The following is a 20,176-nucleotide window of genomic DNA, read 5'->3' on the forward strand; positions in this document are numbered from 1 at the left end:
CTAGTCAGGTGACAAGGCTACATCACAAACTCCTCAACCTTGGAACTGAGTTTCACATCAGTGTGGCTGGGACCCTAGTGTCTAGCTCATAGGATTGGTGTGAGGATTTAAGGAAATGACATACAGAGTAAGTGCCTGGTAAGTGGCAGCTGTATTATTATTGTTGTTTGTTATTGTTATTACTACTGGCATTGTTGTTCCTGCCATGTAATGGGAGCATCTAAAATTTTTCTGGCAAAGGATTAAGTGGGCTGTCAACCTGATGACAGTCTTAATTGAAATGAGATTTGACTTTCAACCCCTGTTTATGGGTTTAACTAAGTCTTGCTCCATTTATGTGGGAAAACAGCAAAGTGCCAATGGTCCCGTTCAGACTTAATAAGAAAACTCATAGATATTGATAATCTTCAGAAAATGGAACTCAGAAGTATTATTACCAGGGCCACACAGTATTAAGTGAGGAGATTGATCAGTTACAGAATTTTCAGAGGTTAAAGCTTACTTTCCCAGGACGATGTAGCAACAACCTCTGAGTATGGGTGTCTTTCAGTTCTCCTGAGTGAGGGTAACATCTACAGTTTCAAGGCACAGGATCATACCTGTTTTTCTGTAGTTGTGGGAAAAGGGAGAACCATTTTCTTTTCCTTGTTGAGATTTGCCCCCTCCTCCCTGGCCCCCACTGCCCACTGGTATTTGGAAAGGCTTACATGTCAAGGCTAAACACTAGGATTTTATCAGTTCATAATGAGAGAAAAAGCAGGCATGAGAAGGCCAAGCTTGTAACAGAGTCCAATCCTCTGGGTGCTGCCTACTCACCTTAGGCAACCCAAAGGTGTTTGGTGTAGCCCAAACCCCAACAATCATCAAAACAGGACTTTTTGGCCTATTGAGGAGACTAGAAGCTGAACTAGGCAACACATCTTCAAATGGGGCTTGCAGCAGGGACACAGAGGCCACCAGGGACAGGCTGGGGTGGATAAAGGCTACCAAGACTCAGGATATTCTGTGCACTAAGGCGTCCCAGAGACAATGTAGGGTAGTGCCTAAGAGTCAGGCTCCCCACCCAGCTGTCTGGGTTTGGATCCCAGCCATTCGTTACTAAGTGTGTGGTCTTGGGTCACTTCACGCCTCTGTGCCTCCATTTCTTCATCTGGATAATAATCGTATCTACCTCCTAGGGCTGCTATCAAGACTTAGGAAGTTAATTCTTATCATGTCTATAACACTGTCCCAGATACCATCAGGGCTCAAGAAATTTGAGCTACCATCATCATTCTTTCTCCTCTCTTACTCTACCCCAGGGACTCAGCCTGTAAATAAGCATCCACTCCAAGGTTTCCAGATGGCTCTACTTCTGAAATTTGTGCTGTCATGCACTTACCCAGTATTAATTTCCTTCTCAAATGGGTCCTCAGCCTCCTTCTGGAACCCTCCCCTGCACAGCTCCCTGCTCGCTGTCGGATCCAGAGGTGGGACTTTGCTCCCATCCTCTCTTGCTGCTGCCTGACAAAGCTACTCACCTCCTTTGGGCCTCATCTGAAAAACCTGAGAATTCCTCCAAGAAAAGCCACCACTTTGGAGCCAGTGACAAGATCCAAGAGCTCAACTATGAGTCTGCTGGACCTCAGACCCCTCTTTTCCTAACTCTTTGGCATTAGGTTTGGTCTTTACTAGAGTGACCAGGCTTGGGTGGTCTTGCTATCTCTTTCTAAAGGTGGAGAAAGGAGGTACGACACTCCACTATTCAGATCCATGAGGAAGACCAGGTCAACTTTTTTAACATGCTGGTAGCCCAGGGTTGGGCACCTAAGGAACCAGAGTCATGAAGATTCTTGAAGAATCTTCTCACAGATGAGGTGGGGAAACTTGGCATTGGGCAAGGGCATCACCAGGCTCCTTCACATCACTGCAGTCCCTGGGCCTTCCTTCCAGGGAGCTTCCTGCCCAGTCCTGGGCCCAGGAGAGTCAGCCAACAGAATCAGGCAACAAGGCTTACTCGAACCAAGAGAACATTTTTTATTGTCAGTAAGAAACAGCAACTCTTCAGAGATGATTGGCTAGAAAAGAAACTGGTTGGTTGTATTAAAAAATGTAAAATACAAAACTGTTAATCTAAAATAAAATTAAAAAGAATATTTAAAAGGCTTTCTTTTCTGTTAAGTTCTGGGACTTCATAAATGAAACAAAAACAGTTTCTTACCCCTAAGAAACTGGGTTATGAAAGCTGTGCCTAGGATGTTGGGGAGAGCACACTGGGAGAAGGCATTCTTGCTGGTTCCTTGCGTTCAGGAATCTACATTGAGGCTTCCTCATCCACCATGATCACAGCCCCAGGGGATGCTGGGCTTGTTAGCACTCAAGCTCTGGGACCTGACTGGCTCCTCTGTCTCCTCTAAGTGAGGACAACTGATGGGGAGAGTCTCCCACTCTGTGAGGCTTTGGTGTTCCACCCATGGCTCTCCTCTTCCAGAAACTCCCCTCCCTGGCTCTCCCATGCAGCCCTAGTCAGCAGCAGCTCACAGGTCCGTGGACAGCGGGTCTGGAATCTGTTTGCCTTCTTCAGCCGATTTGCTGGCCAGCTTTTGAGAGAAGAGAATAAACAAGCACAAAACCAAGATGGGATGATCAGATTAAGCACCAAAATGGAGCTTCCCAGTCCTAATCACAAGGGCCCCAACACTGACCCCTGCCCAAAAACCAGTGAATGTGAGCTGCTATGACCTTGGCTTTGGCCAGAAAGGCAGTGGTAGACAGTAGAGTGAGCCCAGGCTCACTAGCCATGTGGACCTGGGCACATCACTTACCAAACCCTGTGAGCCTCCCATATAAAATCCTAAGAGTGAGAGCTCAAATGGCACCATGCTTGGGAAGTGCTTAGCACAGTGCCTGACTCATTGTGTGCTCACGGTACACTTGAGATATTTGTAGTAGCAGAGTCCCGATTTCATATTACCTTCAGGATCAGATGTGTTATGGGACCTTCTTGATCTTGAGGAAAGGCCAACAAGTAACGATAGGAGATGGGACTTACAGAATCAGTGCTTGGAAACTAACGTTCAATTTGTAGGATTTTGTGATATAGGTTGAATAGGAAAGTGCTGTGGCACTAAGGGGCAGTTTAGGTGAGGGCAGGCCACTTACTGCTTCTGAGGTCCCGGGGCCCTGCACATGCCTAGCTGGGGTCAATCCTGGTCAGAGGAGCTGCCTGGGGCCCCAGAGGAGAACCATCCTCTGGGCATTGCTGCACAGTGTCCCAGAACTCAGGCCTCCTGACTAGACCTCCCTAGGAATGACAACGTATGCACACACATGCACACACGACCCCCCATTTTCTTTTCTCTGTATTGCTGTCTTCCCTTTTTCCTCCCAACATCTTCCTTTCCTTCCACCCTCAGTGTCCTCACCATCGTCTTGAAGAACTGATTGACCTTCTTCCGTGTGAGTGTCTTCTTGTCACCATCTGAGAGTTGGAGGAAGGTCTGGCTGAGGCGGGGGGATGTGTTGGCCTCGTCCAACCCAGGGATGCCTGCCACTGAGAGTGTCAGGGCTGGAAGGAGAGTAGAGCTGGGGCATGAGTGGGTGGGTGGAGGAGGGGCAGTGCCTTGGGGGAGGTAGACAGGGGGAGGGCTGGGAGACAGAGCCAGCATCCAGGGATTACACATTGTATGTGCCAAGCAGGAGGCAGGAAGCCTATTTCCTGCCATGCCAGGGGGCGTTGAAGCTGTCCTCTTGCAGTGAAGCTTGCCCACCCTACAGACAAGGGTTCAGCCTCCTGGCTCCTGGTCAAAACCTTGCCCCAAAGCCCTGATATCCCCGGGAAACACAGAGCCTTCTGCTCCAAGGCAGGGGACAGTGTGAGCTTACTCTTCCTCCAGCTCCCAACACCAACACCCTGGATTTCTCTCCCCATTGCAGGAGACACTGGGAAGAGAGTCTCAGACCCACGTGTCACCTGGTGGAGGGGCCAGATGGCCTAGTGGTTACAGCCCCAGCCTGGAGTCACAGAGACATGAAAAATTAGTTACTCTCTGACTGCTGCTTTCGACACTGGCCAAATGGGAGAAAGAGCCCAGACCACCTGGGTGTCGTGAGACCTGCCGAGAAGATACCAGTGAAATGGCTTGAGCCAAATGTTGCAGGCGTGGGGTGGCAGGGCAGTGGGCAGGTGCCAGTGCCTGGTTCCAGGGAAGAGGGCCTGGGTCTGAACTCAGCCTCTGCCATTTGCTGGCTGGTGATAGGCAAGAGACTGATATTCTCGGTGCCCCAGTTTCCTCATCCATACAATGGGGTGGATGACATGAACTACTTCCCGGGTACGTGCAGTGATGTAAATGAAATAATGAAGGAGTAGCAGTTGGCGCAGGGCCTGGCACCCCAAACATTCGGGAACCAGCAAGCGTCTTCACCATGATCGGCCTGCTGAGTTCCACAGGGCAGCACTGGCCCTGTCTTCTTCCCTTCTGACCTGGCCCTTACCACACAGAGCCAGGCGCATAGCAGCAGATGCCAAGGACTTCTGCATGCCAGATGGAGTGCTCTCAGGCATGCCATGTCCCCTGTCATGTCCCCTGTTAGGGCCTCAGATTCTCTTCTGTGAGTTAGGACCATCGGCTGTGTTCTAACCTCCTCACTGGACAGTGCGTGACGAGGATGGCAGATAGGGAGCATCTATGCACCCAACACTCCGCAGCTATAAGATGTGGTGGCCATTTTTGTAAAGCCAGAAAGAGTCTTCCGGGTCCATAAAGAAGCCACAGGTCTTAGGGACATACCAAGGGCAAACTTCTGGCCCCTGGGGAGGCCTGGCTAACTGAGAACAAGGGGCCACTAGTGTGACAAATGGATACCCAGTGAATTCTGAGGGCCCAAGAGACAGCAGGCCTCTCCCTTGTCCCTGCTGGAGCTTGCTGGGATGGTGTCACCGTTGGGAAGTGGTGGGTGTGGGGAGAGATTAGAGGGTGGGGGGCTGTGAGCACAGCCTCTAACTCCAGGATGCCTGGCCCACTTTGTTGCGTAGACACAGTTCCCATCCACCCTCCACCCACAAGGCTGGTGGTCTGCACTATCTCTAGTCCCTCATGCTGGTGGCAGCAGGGGGCATACCTGGGATGGTAGGCATGGACTGGCTGGCAAAGCTCATTTGAGAGAGGACAGATGCCTTGAGGGGGATGGCCGCATGCTCCGAGAGGTTGGTGTCACTCATGAACTCGTGCTTCCTGGAAAGCTGGAGGAATACACCACACACACACACATACACACACACACACACACACACACACACACACAAATACACACACACACACACACACGAATACACACACACACAAATACACACACACACAAATACAGACACACACAAATACACATACACACACACACAAATACACACACACACACACAAATACACACACACACACACACACACAAAAGAGAGAGAGAGGCTTAGCATGAGGCAGATCTGGGCCCTGAAAGATCAGGGATGAGGGTGTGGCATGGTTTCTATGAAGCTGGCTCCTAGTTCATTTATTCTATTTTATACCATTCCATGCCAGTCTGCCATGTATGGTTTCACAAGTTGCACACTACACAACTACGGGGTGGAGGGGGTGGCATTCATTTAGACTATCATGTGAATGGTGTCCCCTAGAATTGAGACACACAGAGGACATTTCCATTCTTATCCTTCCAGGCAACAGTAGCCTGTGAGGCCCACTGGGAAGTTTCTGGAGGGCCCTTTCTTCACCAAGGTATCTTGGTTGGCCCCTTGCTCTTTCATCTGGCACCCCTCCCTTGCCAGGGCAGTTAATCCGTCTCCCCCTCCCAGGCTCCCAGAATGCTTTTGACAAACCTCTTTTCCAGCGGGAAACTAAGAAGGCTGCCTGACACCAAGTCTCATTTTTAAAAAGTTATTAGTTTACAAGACCAAAACTCTCAAAGCCAGGACAGTGAGATTTCATCTCTGCATCCCCACCTGGACTCCTGGCTCACAGGAGGGGCTTGCAGGGGTCTGAGATGTCAGTGGTTAGAACAGGCCTGGGGCTGGGGGCTATAGAAACACCTAGCCCAATACCAAGTGGGCTGCTCTCCTCTTTGGTGGGAGAACAGGTGGCTTCTCCCCCGCCTGGAAAAGCCCTGTGTGATGGTGGAAAGGATACACACAGGCTCTGAAGTGCAAAGGTCAGGGTTTGACTCCCAGCTCTGTCATGTCCCAGCCACCCCAGCTGCCTGGGCAGTAAGCACTTCACCTCTCAGCTCCTAGGGTGCTGCCTCTGCAATACCCACAGCACCGCAGAAGCGGGCCTCGGAGATCCCGTATCTGGAAGCCCTGGGTTTTGTGCCCAGCATGTAGTGCAGATTTGCTGACAGCACTGGAGAGGCAACCTGCCTCAGCCGCTCACCCGCTTCAGGTCCGACTCGGCAGCCGCTTTCTCGTCCGCAAACACTACGCTGCTTCTCTTCGTCCTCTTCTTGGACCTCCGCAGCTTGACCTCAGGCAGGGTGCTCCCCGGGGAGATCGGCTCCTCCTGCTCCACTCTCGGAGTCTTGGGTGGTGCTAATTCCAGGTCAAAGCTGAAAGGCCAGAGGGGCAGCAATAGAAACGGCAGTTAGAGCTTCAGTGGAACTGCCTTGCAAGGACCCAGGAAGCTGAAGGGGACCTTCGGGCTACCTGAGCTGTTACTACAGGATCTAGAGTAGATCAGCAAATCTGGCAGAGGATTTGGGGAGCAACTTGCTCAACCCACAAACACTTAAATGTAACGAGTAAAGTTCACTTTATTTTATTCATGGTAAAATGAAATTGAAAGAAGTGAGCCATAGCAAAGAAACTGGTGGTGAGGAGAGAAGACTGGTTGAAAGCATGAATGCGGATTCAAATCCAGGCCCGGCCAGTTCTTAGCTGAATAAATAACTTTGGGTAAATCACTCAACCTCTTCCAACCATCATTTCCTTTTCAGTAGATGGGGGTCTTTGCAGAGACCTTGCAGAGTGGCCACGAGATGAGGTCGGAGGAACCCCTGGCACATTCTTGGCATATGGTAAGTGCTGGGTAGCTCATAGTGTCTATGATTAGAACAGATGAGTTGGGCAGGGTGAATGGTGGCCCCTAGAATTGTGAAACACAGAAGACGTTTCCATCCTTTTCCCTCTGGGCAAGAGTAGCCTCTGAGGCCCGCTGGGAAGTTTCTGGAGGGTCCAGCAATGATGGCCAGAGGGCTCCAGGAAGGTGGAAGGGGGCAAAGGAGGGAAGACCCCCGACAGAGGGGAGGGTAGGTGGTGCAGGAGGAGGAGCTCTGCAATGGGGACATCCCATTGTGATTGGGAGGAGCTTCCTTGAAAGGGAACAGATTCCGGTGAGAGGTGACAATATTCTAGAAAGATGCAGGCTTGGTGAGGAGCTCTGGCTGGCTGACAGAGATCACTGGACTAGAAGTCTGGGGGCTGCAGGTGAGTCCTGCTGGGCCTCAGGAAAGCTGCCTTGCCTCTCTGAGCCTCCGATAATCCCCTACAAATGATACTAACCATGAGCCTCCTAGGGTAGTTGTGAGGCTCCAGATGGGAAAAGGCTTTTAAACTGAAAGGAGGAAGGGGAAGGTCGAAGGGATGTTGCTGGTGAAGACAGAGAAGGAGAAGGGATTGAGCCAGGGAGGCAGGGGTGCGGGGGGCTCCCTGGGGTGCAGGGACTGACCTCTCTGAGGTGGGCTTGCTGGGGGTACTGCAGTCAGAATTCATGGAAGTCAGAGAGATGATGGACATCTGTCTGTACGAGCGCAGCATAGACCTGGGGCGGCCCACTCTCCTGTCATCAAAGTCAGGCTGTGGTGGGAGAACAGGGTGGTTAGCAGCTGTAGCCTGAGGAAGGTGGCCCCCACCTTCCTGTCACCTTCTCCCTCCACCTGGGCAGGGCAGAGTTGTGGGGCTGAGTGAAGCATCAACACAAAAGTTCCTGGCTGGCTGAGGCTAGGGGTTCTTGTAGAATAAAGAATGTGGCTGACCTTTACTCCCAGTTCCTGGAGGAAAATATCTAAATCTTTGGCATTTCCTATGTGATAGGAGTATCTTTGTTATTATTCATGGTGGCCCTCTTGACCATACTTGATTTTATGCTAATAAGATGGCTCCCAATGGCCAGAAAGACCAGCTCTATGATTATAGGGCTGGGGCTTTGAGCCATGTAGTACCAGCTCAACCTCCAGGTAGTGGACAGGCCCAGAGACTGATTTCCATCACGTGGCCAATGGTTTAATCTATCATGACTGCATAATGAAACTCCAATAAAAACTCTGGACATTAGGCTCTAGTGAACTTCTCTGGCTGGTAATCATACATCAGTGTGCCAGAAGGGGGACGCATCTGGAATACATGGAAACTTCATGTTTGGGACCCTCCTGGACCTCACTCTGTGTCTCTTTATCTGGCTGGTCTTGATTTATATCATAAACTGAAGTTGTAAGTATCATGCTTTCCTGAGTTCTGTAAATTATTCTAGTGAATTATGAAACCCGATGGGGTAGTGGGAATCCCCCAATTTGTAACCAGTTAGGCAGAAGTGTGGGTGGCCTGGGTCCCTGAAGCTTATAATTGGTGTTTGAAGTGGGAAACATCTAAGACTGTGCTTCTAACCTGTGAAATGTGATCTAACTCCAGGGAGTCAGCATCAGAATTGCATTGCAGGGACTTCATGTAGGGAGTATTGAAAGTGACAACCTGTCTCACGGAAAAACATCTTTGAATCAGAGACCTGAGTGTGCCTCTAGGCTCTTTCAGTAACTCACTGTTCTTCTCCGGGTCTCAGGTTTACCATCTGTAAAATGGGAAGGCTGGACCAGATGGTTTTAAAGGAATTGCATGGCCTTGACATTTTATAACACCAGTTAATAAGGAAGAGGATGAAGAAGCACCCTGTAAGCACCAGGCTCATGGCCTCTTCAGGCCAAGGAGCTCAGTGGCCAAAACTACTGGCCTTGAACTAACACAGCCAGATGCAAATTCTGCCGCACACTCATTTGCCACATAGCCTCTGGCAAGTTACCTGACCTTCTGAACCTCAGAAGAAATACAAGTGGTTAAAAATCATTCCTGCCTCTCAGGCTTGTGGTGATGATTAAATGACCTAGTAGATGTCAAGTGCTTGAATCAGGCCAGGCATATAGTAGATGCTGCATCAATGTAGCTTTCATTATTATTACACAGTCCCTTGAGTAGTTGGTACCTGCACAATCCAGTTGTAACTGGAGTTTGTCTGGGGGTTATTTTTGCTGGACCAAGTTTCCAGCAGGGTTCCCCTGGATGGGATCCAGCAATGCTGGCCATCACCATCTTCTTTGGAAGCAGCTTCCTTTGCTGAGTCCCTTCCAACTTCAGCCTCCAGCATCCTTCCCTGCCCCACCCTGCCCAATCCCACCCCTCCAAGCCATAGGAACCACCCATACCATCTCTCGGACACCGTACTCCTTCTCCACCTTCATTTTCAGGTTCTTGAAACATTCCTCCATCCGGTCATGGAAAGGTCGCAGGTTATCCGACACCCTTTTCTCATGGATCTTAATCCCAGCTCCCAAGAAGGGGATCTGGAGAGAAAGTGGTAAAGAATGAGCCAGAGGCTGGCTGGTGGGCCTCAGCCTGGCACCCAGCCCATCACGGCAGCTGCAGTCAAGTCTGCCTGCGAAGAATTCGTCAAGGGCTTCAGGGTCCTCAGAAACCTGCACACAGGGTCCCCAGCCATGGGAAATGGGGAAAGTTGCAAACAAGTGGTTTGCTCTGGAAAGGGGAGAAAGATCCTCAGCTTCCCTTGCCTCATAGGAGGGTTGGACTCTCCCGTTCCCCATGAGAGGCCACATGCTTGGGAAAATGGCCCCCTTAAAGAATCTACCTGGGGGCCAAGTGTGGGGATCAGAGCAGGGGAATCTCTGTTGCATTGATTTAAAATCTCGCATAAGATGTTCTTGGCAATACTAAAGTAAAAGGATGAATGTCAGAAGCCAGGAGACAGAGGAAGGCAAGAGCTGAGAGAAAACAGAGGAGGGGGCATAGCCTCATCTTACCACATGGAGCCAATTGTACTTTATACAGGTGCTGAAGAAGGATATAAATGTGCTAATATCATAAAGTGAACCCACCAGTTGGGAGCTTTGAAAAGTGATGTAAAAGCCTTAGGAAGATGAGGGAAGAGGAGAGGATTGATGTGAGGGAGTTGGAGTCTTATTTGTCCCCATAGGAGGTCAGTGGACACTGTCTAAGTGGCAGTTATGTTAAGGGAGAGTAGCAGAGCCACGATGGACACTGTTAGAAAGAGAAGCTGAGAACTTTAGTTGTGTGGTCTCAGGGAAACATTACCAGGGGAGGCAAAGGGGTAGACTATGAATTATTTGGGAAAAAATTGCTTTCATGATGGTGACATAAAGATATTTCTGCTTACTTTTATTGGAGGTCACCCAGAAATGACAAGGTGAAGGAGAAACTGAAATCTTCAGTGAAACTTGAAGACATTCATAAACCTGCCCCACAATGTGTGCAGGTGCCAGGAAGTGGGAGGACATAACTGACCTTCCAGAGCAGAGGAGGGAGGTGGTGATAAGAAGAAGCCAATCTGCCTCCATGAAGCCAAGAGGGCCTCAGGGATTGGAGGCACCAGGCACCACAGAGAAGGTGGGTGAGCTGAGGGGCCAAACACAGAGGAATGTGTTGAAGTTCTTTATCAGGAGCAGTTAGATTTTCTGACTGCCTCACCCTGCAGCCAAGTGTTCTATTTTCCCATTTTCTCAAGAAGGAGGAGCTTATCATCTAGAACAATTAGAACAAGGAGCTCTGGGCTTAGGGGCATCAGGCACAACAGAAGGCAGAATGAGGAGCCAGACTGCAAATAAGGAGTTGAAGAGAAAGTCTGCATTTGGATCGTGAGACCTCCACTTCCCAATTCCCAAATGGCCAGCAGTGTAGCAGCTGGGACTATCTTTCTATAGAACAGCTTGAAGGGTCTGACTCTGGAGAATATGAATGGTCCCATGTAGAGAGAGGCATCTGTGGGTCATTCCATTAGCATACAGCAATGCTACCCAGTTGCCAAGGCCCTCTCTCGTGTACACAGATTTTCTTTAGCCTCACTCTTAACTAGGAAGAGAATGCCAAGCATCACTAGACATTGGAGGAAGGTCTCCAGTATGAAAGACAGAGACGAGACCGACAGACAGGGAAGAAACAAATAAGGAAGAAAATAAGGAAAGAATAAAGGAAGAAAAAACAGAATGAATTTGGAAGAAATAGAATAAAGAGAGCCTACAAAAACATGTTTTTCTGAAAAATTTAACTAATATATAGGAACAGAAAAGATCCTCCATTCATGAAAAAGACAAAGATTTTATATAAAAATGAATGCTAATGGAAAAACTACATATAAAAAGTAGTGAGATAAAGTTGTAAATGGAGATACATTTATGGCTTTAGTTTTACATATTAGAAAAGACAGAAAATAAATTAGCTAAGCATCCATCTCAAGATATTAGTAAAAGAACAGTGAACTAAATTCAAAGGGAGAAAATGAATGAAAATAATAAAGGTAAGAGTAGACATGAATAAAAATAGAAAACAAATTTACAATAGAGAGGATCAACAGAGCCAAAATTTGTTTCTTTGAAAAGATACAACATTAATAAACTCCTAAGAAGACTAATCAAGAAAATACAAGGTACCAATAACCAATATTAGAATTGAAAAACATAAGAAGTACAAACGTTATAAAAGATCATAAGACAAGTGTATTATGAAAAGTTAACAAACAGAAAATAGCATTTAAAAACAATACCATTTACAATAGAATTTAAAATATCAAATACATAAGAGCAGATCTAATAAGATATATGAAAGAAAAAATATGTGAAAACCACAACATTTTGCTGAGAAAAATTAAAGAACTATATAAATGGAGAGGTATTCCATGTTCATGGATGAGAAGATAGCCATTCTCTCCAATTTAATCTAATATTTAACGTACACTTAATCCAAATATCAATGTGTTTTAGAGAAGTACGTAAACATTGGCAAGGTTATTTTAAAATTTATAGAGAGATACAAAGGACTTAGAAGAGGCAAGACACACTTGATGAAAAGCAACAATTGGGGTGCACTTACTATTAGATTTCAAGACTCAAGATGGTGTGGTACTGGTATAAGCATGGACATAGACCAATGGATCAGAATAGAAAGTCCAGAATAGACAAATACATATATGGTCAATTTTGGGGGTCAAAAGTGGGGGTAAATAGTCTTTTCAATACATGGTGCTGAAGAAATTGGAAATCTGTGTAAGAAAATAATCTGCCTCTTACTTTACATCAGTCAAAATGGATCATACACCTAAATGTATAAGATTAAACAATAAAAACTCATAATGAAACATAGAAGAATATCTTCATGATCTTGGGGTAGTTGTGGTTTCTTAAAGTGGACACAAAAGCACTAATCATTAAAAAATATGATAAATTAAACCTGACCAAAATTACAACTGCTGTTCATCAAAATACATCATTAAGAAAGCAAACAGACAAGCCAGACTAAGAGAAGATATTTGCAATACATACATTTGACAGAAGACGCATATCTAGAATATATGTAAACTCCTATAAATCAATAATAAAAAGACAACTCAATTAACAACATAAGTAAAATATTTGAAAAAGTATTTCACAAAAGGGCAATCCAATTAGCAGTAAGCATATGAAAAGGTGCTCAACATCATTGCTCATGAAGGAAATGCAAATTAAAACTAAACTGAGATATCATTACACATCCACCAGAAGGACTAGAATTAAAAAAGACTCCCAGTATCAAGTGTCAGGGAGAATGTGAATCAACTGACTTAGAAGTTGTGTGGGAGTGAAAATTGATTTAGCCACTTTGAAAAACTGCTTCTTGTGTCCAGTAAGGTTAAATGTGCATGGCCCAGCAATTCCACTACTACACGTATACTGAAGGAATTGAGTGCTTAGGTCCACCAAAAGGCATAAACATGAATGTTCATAGCAACTTTATTCATAATCAAACACCCGAAAAAAACCAAATGTCCAACAGGATAAATAAATTGACATATTATTGGTAATTTAGATACACATACAATAGATGACACTTAGAAACAAAAAAAGTCAAACCTCTAGTATGTGCAACAACCCAGAAGAATCTCAAAGGCATTATGTTGAGCAAAAGAAGCTACAGATACAGTAGTATATACTGTACTGTATAATACAATTTATAAGAGGTTCAGGAACAGGTAAAATAACCTAACCTATAGTGATAGAAGATTGGCATTACCTACTAAAGCTGAATATCCTTATATGCTATGACAAAACAAGTGAATGCATAGGTATATACCCAACAAAAATTTTGCATATGTGTACCAAAAAGACACACACAAGGAAGTTCAGAATAGCATTACTTGTAATAGCCCCAAACTGAAATAAACCCAATTCTCTATTAGTAGAAAAATAAAGAAATACATTTTGGTATAGTTACATAAGCCAGCTGTATGGACCACTACATAGCAATGAAAATGAATGTGAATCATAACTATGTACAACAAAATGAATGACTTTCACAAACATAACATTGGGCAAAATAAGTTAGATATGAAAGACTGTATATTATGTGATTCTGTTTACATGTAGGTCAAAATTAAGCAAATCAAAACTACAGTGTTTAAGAATGAGTGTTTGGGTGGTAAAGTACTTTTTTTAAAGCAAGGAAATGATTACTATAAAAGCAGAACAGTTCTCACTCTTAGGGAAGGAGGCATAAGAATAGGGTTAGGGGAGCTAGCAGAATTCTATTTCATCTGGGTGGTGGTCAAATGGATGTACGTTTTTGATAAATAAGTGGGTTATATATTTTTATGTGCACTTTTCTGTACATAATATTTCACAACGAAAGCTTTAAAAGAGCATACTATAGACATCTTTTTATTCCAAAAAATAGAGAGAAAGTCTTCACAAAGAAAAGAAATTAACAAGCTATCGATCCTGAAATCTGCAAAACGTTGAACACCAAATGTACTTTGAAGGTTTCAGCATTTGTTCGGTTGCTAGAGGTACAAATACATTCACTCCCCTTGCAATCTAACCTTCTTGTGTTTTAAGTAAATTCAAAGTGTATTTGGCTTCGCAAAACCAAGATCCAATTTAGAATTAAGCACCAAGTGAGCAGGGAGCAGGCCCAATTTCGTCCATCACTATCTCTGTTGCCTAGGACTATGCCTAGGACACAACAGAGGCTCAATAAATGTAAGTTGCAAGAACAAATGGAATGACACAGGTAGGGAAGAGCTAATCTGCTGCGTGTGATAATGTTAAAAGACTGCCTTTGCTATGAGCAGGGCTGCATCTTTTGCATGCAGGTGTCCATAGTTAGGGTGCCTGGGGTCAAAGTTAGGGTGCCTGGGTTCTGGGTGGGAGGGATATGGCTCAGGTCAACCTCGTTTGGGGGTTAGGTGGGCCTCTGTATAGGTGGTCCCAGGATCAGCGGGTGGTGCTAAGGAGAAGGCAGCCACTAGGGGGCGGTGTCTGAAGGCGCCTAGCTAATGGCTCTCAGAAGCTGTCACATTTAACAGAGTACATGCGTTCAAAGTCTTCCGGCTTTGTTGGTAATGTCCCTCTAGTAAGCTCCAAGACAGTAGTAGAATTTTCTTAGAAGGTACAGCTTGATATTTGCTGTGCTGTGAAGCTGAAGTTCATTTGGGTACAGCAAACACAGCATGGAGAAGCTGTTTCCAGATGAGAAGAGGTCCCCAGTGGAGAGGACCAGGGCAATGGTATGGATTCAGAGTGACATCCAACAGCTAAGCAAATCTGTGTGACATGTTAGCCTTCCCTGAGGCTTCCCAGCAATATCTGAGGATGGGAACGAATCAAAGCCTGGCCTTCCTGCTTCCCAAGTTGGGGGTGCTAAGGGAGAACATCATTATTTGAATAATAAAGGGCATGATGACCGCAGAAGGCTGGGGACCTTGGGGATATTTGGGCTTCACAGGTGGCACAAGGTAAAAAGAAAGAGAAAATTCCAGACAGACACACAACATGCATTCGGGAAAAGCGCGTCTGTGCAGTGCTTGGTGTTTCATTTTTAAAGCCCCACTTTGCATAAATTGGCAGAGGCAGGGAAGGACCTGAATTAGGAATTCTTATTTTAAGAAAAGAGGCTGCACCCAATGCTTCTCATTCCCTGATTTCCCTAGAGTAACAAAAACTCCCAACCACAAAAGCTTGCTTTTCTTCACACAGTGACTGGCAAGAAGAAAGCGAGGGAGGGCAGGCAGCTGCAAGCTGCTCCACCTGCTCCTGCACCCACTGCTCACCTCCTGCCAGCTCCTGCCCTCTGGAGCCCACCCCTGTGTTCTGCTGGGTGGTTTTCTGAGAGCTCAGAGTGGGCAAATGTCTGAGGAGGGGGCTGCTGTGGGCCCGGAGGGGAAGCCTAGCCTTGGGTAAGCCTCTATGAGAGGGATCTAGCCGACTGTTGCTTCTGCAGGCAGAGGGAGAACAAGAGAGAAGAGGAAGAGAAGCCAAGACAGGAGTAAGATGTGCAGGGGTTGGGGGCAAAAGACAGAGAGGCAAGGAATGGAAGTGCAGGCTTCTAAGAGAGAGAGGGAAAGACAGAGACAGGTGCACGGAGAGAAGGAGAGAAAGGAGGAAAGACAGAGTCCACAGGAAGAAGAGGGATGCAAGCAGAGAATGGAAGGAGAGGCAGGTAAGTGGCCAGCCCGAGACAGTAGGGTGGTGCCTTCTAAGCTCATGGGCTGAGCAGCAGCTTGTGCAGGATGTAGACCCTTTGACTCACAACCAACCACACAAAGGCCTCACTTATTTTCAAAATCTGATATCCATCTGAGCATTATTGCAACAAACTGGGTCGGCTCTAAAAGGAGGAGAAGTGGGAGTAGGGGCTCAAGTCTTCTATTATCAGATTGGCCTGTGCTGGGTGTCGGGGGAAGGTGCTGGTTTGGAATGTGGGGGCCTGGTGTTCATTTTCATCCCGCTGTGAAAAGCCATCCCCTGAATTCAACATCAAATAAGATAATCTTAGCACCATCCAGCATAGCATTGCTGCCTTGCACCATGCAACACCCAAGAGTGCAGTGCCCCAAATCTCTGTTCCAGGATGAACCTGCTCAGGTGTGATACAGAGTTGGAAGAGGGGCTGAAAAGCAAGGGACAGGAGGCCATGTGAATTTAGGCTGCCTCAGCCAGAGCCTAGCTTGGGGCAAATGAACCATGGTGGGGGGAAAGGAAGAAGGGCAGGATGCTCCCCCTGCCAGCTCTGCTTTACCTGCCATGCAATCAGGTCCTTGAGGTGGGTCAGCTTGTCCTGGTCCTCAGGGTGGTCCCTGACGTACTCCTCAGTGAAGAAGGCCTGGGGAGGACAGATAGGAGGTCAGGGTTTCCTGTTCATTTAGCATTTCACAGCCAATCTCTTTGCCACTGGGAGAAGATTCAATTTGAGAGGGGCAAGGATGAGGTCACAGGCATGTGGATGGAACACAAGTGAGAGGTCTGGAGAGACCGACAATGTTTTATCTGCTTTGAGGTTCAGATCAGTACCCGGTGGGAATGGGCTGCAAACTCTGGGGAAGTCGTTCTCAAAGTCAGGTTCCTGAGCCAGTAGCAGCAGCAGTACTTTGGAACTTGTTAGAGATGCAAATTCTCTAGTCCCAGCCCAGACAGCCTGGATCAGAAACTCTGGGGGTGGGGTGAGGACCTGTGTGTCAGGAAGCACTGTAGGAGATTCTGATGCTCCTTTCAAGTTTGAGAACATTGCTCTGTGGAAAATAATTCAGTAAGGAATCTCATTGGGTGGGTGTTCCAGCTCACCTCATGGCATCCCTCTTTGCAAGTGACCCTGGCAGCCCCTTTCTGGGGCTCATGTCCTTAGTGTGTGCACATGTATAAACAGACATATCCTATCACTGCTCAAGGTTGCACAAAGGGTTACCAATGATGACTGCATGGGTATCGGAGGGTAGCTGGAAGGATTGATTAGGTGACTGGAATTATTGTCCCTGAATTACACTACTGTGTGGTATTCTTAGTTTTACATCAATTGAAAGATAGGAAAGATAATAGGAAATTCATCAACAGATTTGTTAGAATGAGGAGTTCATTTTTCCTTCAGTGTCTGCTAGGTGAAAAGCAAGTAAGAACTTTCTATTCTATTTCAATGCCAAGAAAAGCTATGTCTCCTTACTGAGAAATGGGTATTTTCCTTCCAGTGGATAATGTGACTCATATAAGTGATGCTATCTCCCTTTTTGCCATGAACACCGGGAAGCTCAAAAATAAAATCTGTGGCTCAAACGTGTGGGGCTTTCTGGAGGGAACTTATGACCTTGATATCTAGATTATAGCTCCCCTCTTGGAGTTGATCTTTTAGTTTGTATGTCTTTTCACAGATTCTGAGTTTCATTTCTTTTCATTTGTACACATCATTTCACATCCTTTGTGGAAGAGGTGGGTTTATACAACTGGCATGTACTTTTATGGTCTGGCTCACACTCATCCCAGAGCCTTTCCTTAATAGAGCCACCTGAATCTGCCCAGTGAGATAAGGGGCTCTTATGACCCCTGCCCCTTCCTGCCCCTTCCTGCCCCAGCACAGGGTGTGGAAAGGAGGGTGAGAGGGAGATAGGAGCTCGCTAAGACATGAGGCTGTAGAAACACGAGGGCCAACCAAGCTGAGGGTCCCTTTGCGGACAAGGACAGCCAAAGTAGGATAAGTGACATGTAGCTGCATCTGCCCCCGGGTCCTCCCACCACTGCTCTGTTCACTGAGCTCCCGTGGACTTGGAGCACAGAAATCCTCACCTTCTCATACTTGGCGAAGCCTCCCATGACAGCAGGGTCCACAATCCCATTCAGGAGCATGGAGAGTGGGTTGATGGGGAGAGTCTCATCACTCTGATACTGGTTTATCATCATCAGGATCTTCTCATTGGCCGTGGACATGGTTTCTATGGCATTCTCCAGAGGACTAATTGTGGTCTGTTGAAAATGAGATCACCAGGAAGAAAAGGCCTTAGTTAAGTCTCTTTAAAAACAGGTATTACTGGTATTGATTTCACTTGGGGTGGGAATTCAAATGAGGCAATGCTCCCTAAGGGGCTATAACAGAATCTTGTAATTACTGAGCTCTGGAGGCCGTCTGCTGTCTGGGGAGAGACAGGCTGGCTTTCTGCTTAGTGACAAAGGGCTTTCTTTGGGGAGGCAGAAGCAGGAAATATCAGGTACTTGCTGAGGCTTCAGATGCTGAGTGTGCCCCAGAGAAGGTCTTCTCTTCTTATTATCTGGGTGAAACACATGCCAATTCAACCCTTTCAGTATTGGTTGGGCAGATACTATGTGTGAGTTACTGGCTAGAGAGATTAGAGCAGCTTGCAATGTGGGCACCCAGCCTGGCACATAGTAGGTCCTAAGACTGGTTGTTAGATGGGTCACTGTTCCAAGGTAGATTCACTTTAGTTGGGAAAATGAAGCTGAACACGTCTCCAACACCTCTTGGAAGGCAGAATAAACAGAGTGCCATCCAAAGCTAACTGGCAAAAAGTGCAGTTTGCAAGAGCATGAGATCTGGAGTAGAAACCTAAAGTAGAGGTCGGCAAACATTTTCTGTAAAAGGGCCAGATAGTAAATATTTTAGGATTTGCAGGCCAGATGGTGTCTGCTGCAACTACTCAACTCTGTTATTGTAGGGCAAAAGCACCTACAGGCAGTATGTAAATGAATGAGAACGCTGTGCCAATAAAACTGCAGAAATAGGTGACGGGTGGAATTTGGTCCATGGCCCATAGTTTGCTGACCCATGAACTAAACTGAAACAAACTAAATAAAAATCTTAAATTTGTTAAGACTTGTTTTGTGGTCTAACACATGATCTATACTGAAGAGTGTTCCATGTGCACCTCAGAAAAATGTGTATGCTGTTGCTGTGGGGTAGATTGTTCTATATATGTCTGTTAGGTCCACTGCGCTCTAAAATATAGTTTCAGTTCAATGTTTTCTTATTGTTTTTCTGGCTAAATGGTCAGTCCAATGTTGAAAAGTTGAAAAGGATATTGAAATACCCTACCATCATTATGTCTCCCTCCAGATCTCCTAATGTCTACTTTATATATTCCAGTGCTCCAACATTGGGTGTATATGTGTTTACAATTTTTATATCCTCTTGATGAACTGACCCCTTTGTCACTATAAAGTGATCGTGTCTTTTTTTTTTTTTTTTTTTTTTTACAGTTTTTCACTTAAAGTATTTTGTCTGAAATAAATATAGCTGCCCCTACACTCTTTTTAAAAGTTTTCATTTGCATGGAATATATTTTTCCATCCCTTCACTCTCAGTCTATGAGTGTCTTTAAAGGTGAGATAAGTCTCTTGTAGGCAACATATCAGATAGTTTGGCTCTGTATCCCCACCCAAATCTCATCTTGTAGCTCCCATAATTCTCGCATGTTGTAGGAGGGACCTAGTGGGAGATGATTGAATCATGGGGGCGGGTCTTTCCCAGGCTGTTCTTGTGATAGTGAATGGGTCTCACGAGATCTCATGGTTTTAAAAAAGAAGGGAGTTTCCCTGCACAAGCTCTCTCTTTGCCTGCTGCCATCCACAAAAGATGGGACGTGCTCCTCCCTGCCTTCCTCCATGGCTGTGAGGCCTCCCCAGCCATGTAGAACTGTAAGTCCAATAGACGTCTTTCTTTTGTAAGTTGCCTAGTCTCAGGTGTGCCTTCATCAGCAATGTGAAAATGGACTAATATACAATATCATTAGGTTTTTTTGTTGTTGTTCACTCTATGCCTTTCGATTATTGAATTTAATCCATTTACATTCAGTCATTATTGATAGGTAAGGACTTACTAATGCCATTCTGTTCATTGTTTTCCGGTTGTTTTATAGATTCTTTGTTCTTTTTTTCCTTTATTACATTCTTCCTTTGTGATTTGATGGCTTTCTGTAGTGATATGCTGTGGGTCTTTTATGTTTTGTACAATCTATTATAGGCTTTTGCTTTGTAGTTACCCTGAGGCTTACATAAAACATACATATAACTGGCTATTTAAAGCTGATTAACAACTTAATTTTGATCATATACACAAACTTCAATTTTACTCCCTCTCCTCCCATGTTTTATGTTTCAGATGTCACAATTT

At 45.9% G+C, this 20,176-nt stretch overlaps 1 protein-coding gene across 3 annotated transcripts in view; it reads right to left on the reverse strand.

Annotated features, from left to right (window-relative positions):
* Positions 1 to 1,991: 1,991 nt before the first annotated feature.
* The window catches only part of LOC105480844 (dedicator of cytokinesis 2), a 434,017-nt gene continuing 415,832 nt past the window's right edge, over positions 1,992 to 20,176 (reverse strand). For 2 of the 3 annotated variants that reach the window (XM_011740036.2, XM_011740037.2), the window contains 8 exons: positions 17,839 to 18,015; positions 16,307 to 16,390; positions 9,433 to 9,570; positions 7,689 to 7,816; positions 6,399 to 6,570; positions 5,104 to 5,224; positions 3,405 to 3,547; positions 1,995 to 2,579 (listed from right to left, as the gene is read on the reverse strand). In XM_011740036.2, coding sequence (XP_011738338.2) covers positions 2,517 to 2,579; positions 3,405 to 3,547; positions 5,104 to 5,224; positions 6,399 to 6,570; positions 7,689 to 7,816; positions 9,433 to 9,570; positions 16,307 to 16,390; positions 17,839 to 18,015 — 1,026 coding nt within the window. In that variant the 3' untranslated portion in view covers positions 1,995 to 2,516. Of the gene's footprint in view, positions 2,580 to 3,404; positions 3,548 to 5,103; positions 5,225 to 6,398; positions 6,571 to 7,688; positions 7,817 to 9,432; positions 9,571 to 16,306; positions 16,391 to 17,838; positions 18,016 to 20,176 lie in introns of all 3 variants that reach the window. The other variant, XM_011740035.2, reaches the window with a different exon arrangement.

The sequence above is a fragment of the Macaca nemestrina genome, chromosome 6 (assembly GCF_043159975.1).
Source record: "Macaca nemestrina isolate mMacNem1 chromosome 6, mMacNem.hap1, whole genome shotgun sequence".
Classification (NCBI taxonomy): Eukaryota; Metazoa; Chordata; class Mammalia; order Primates; family Cercopithecidae; genus Macaca; species Macaca nemestrina.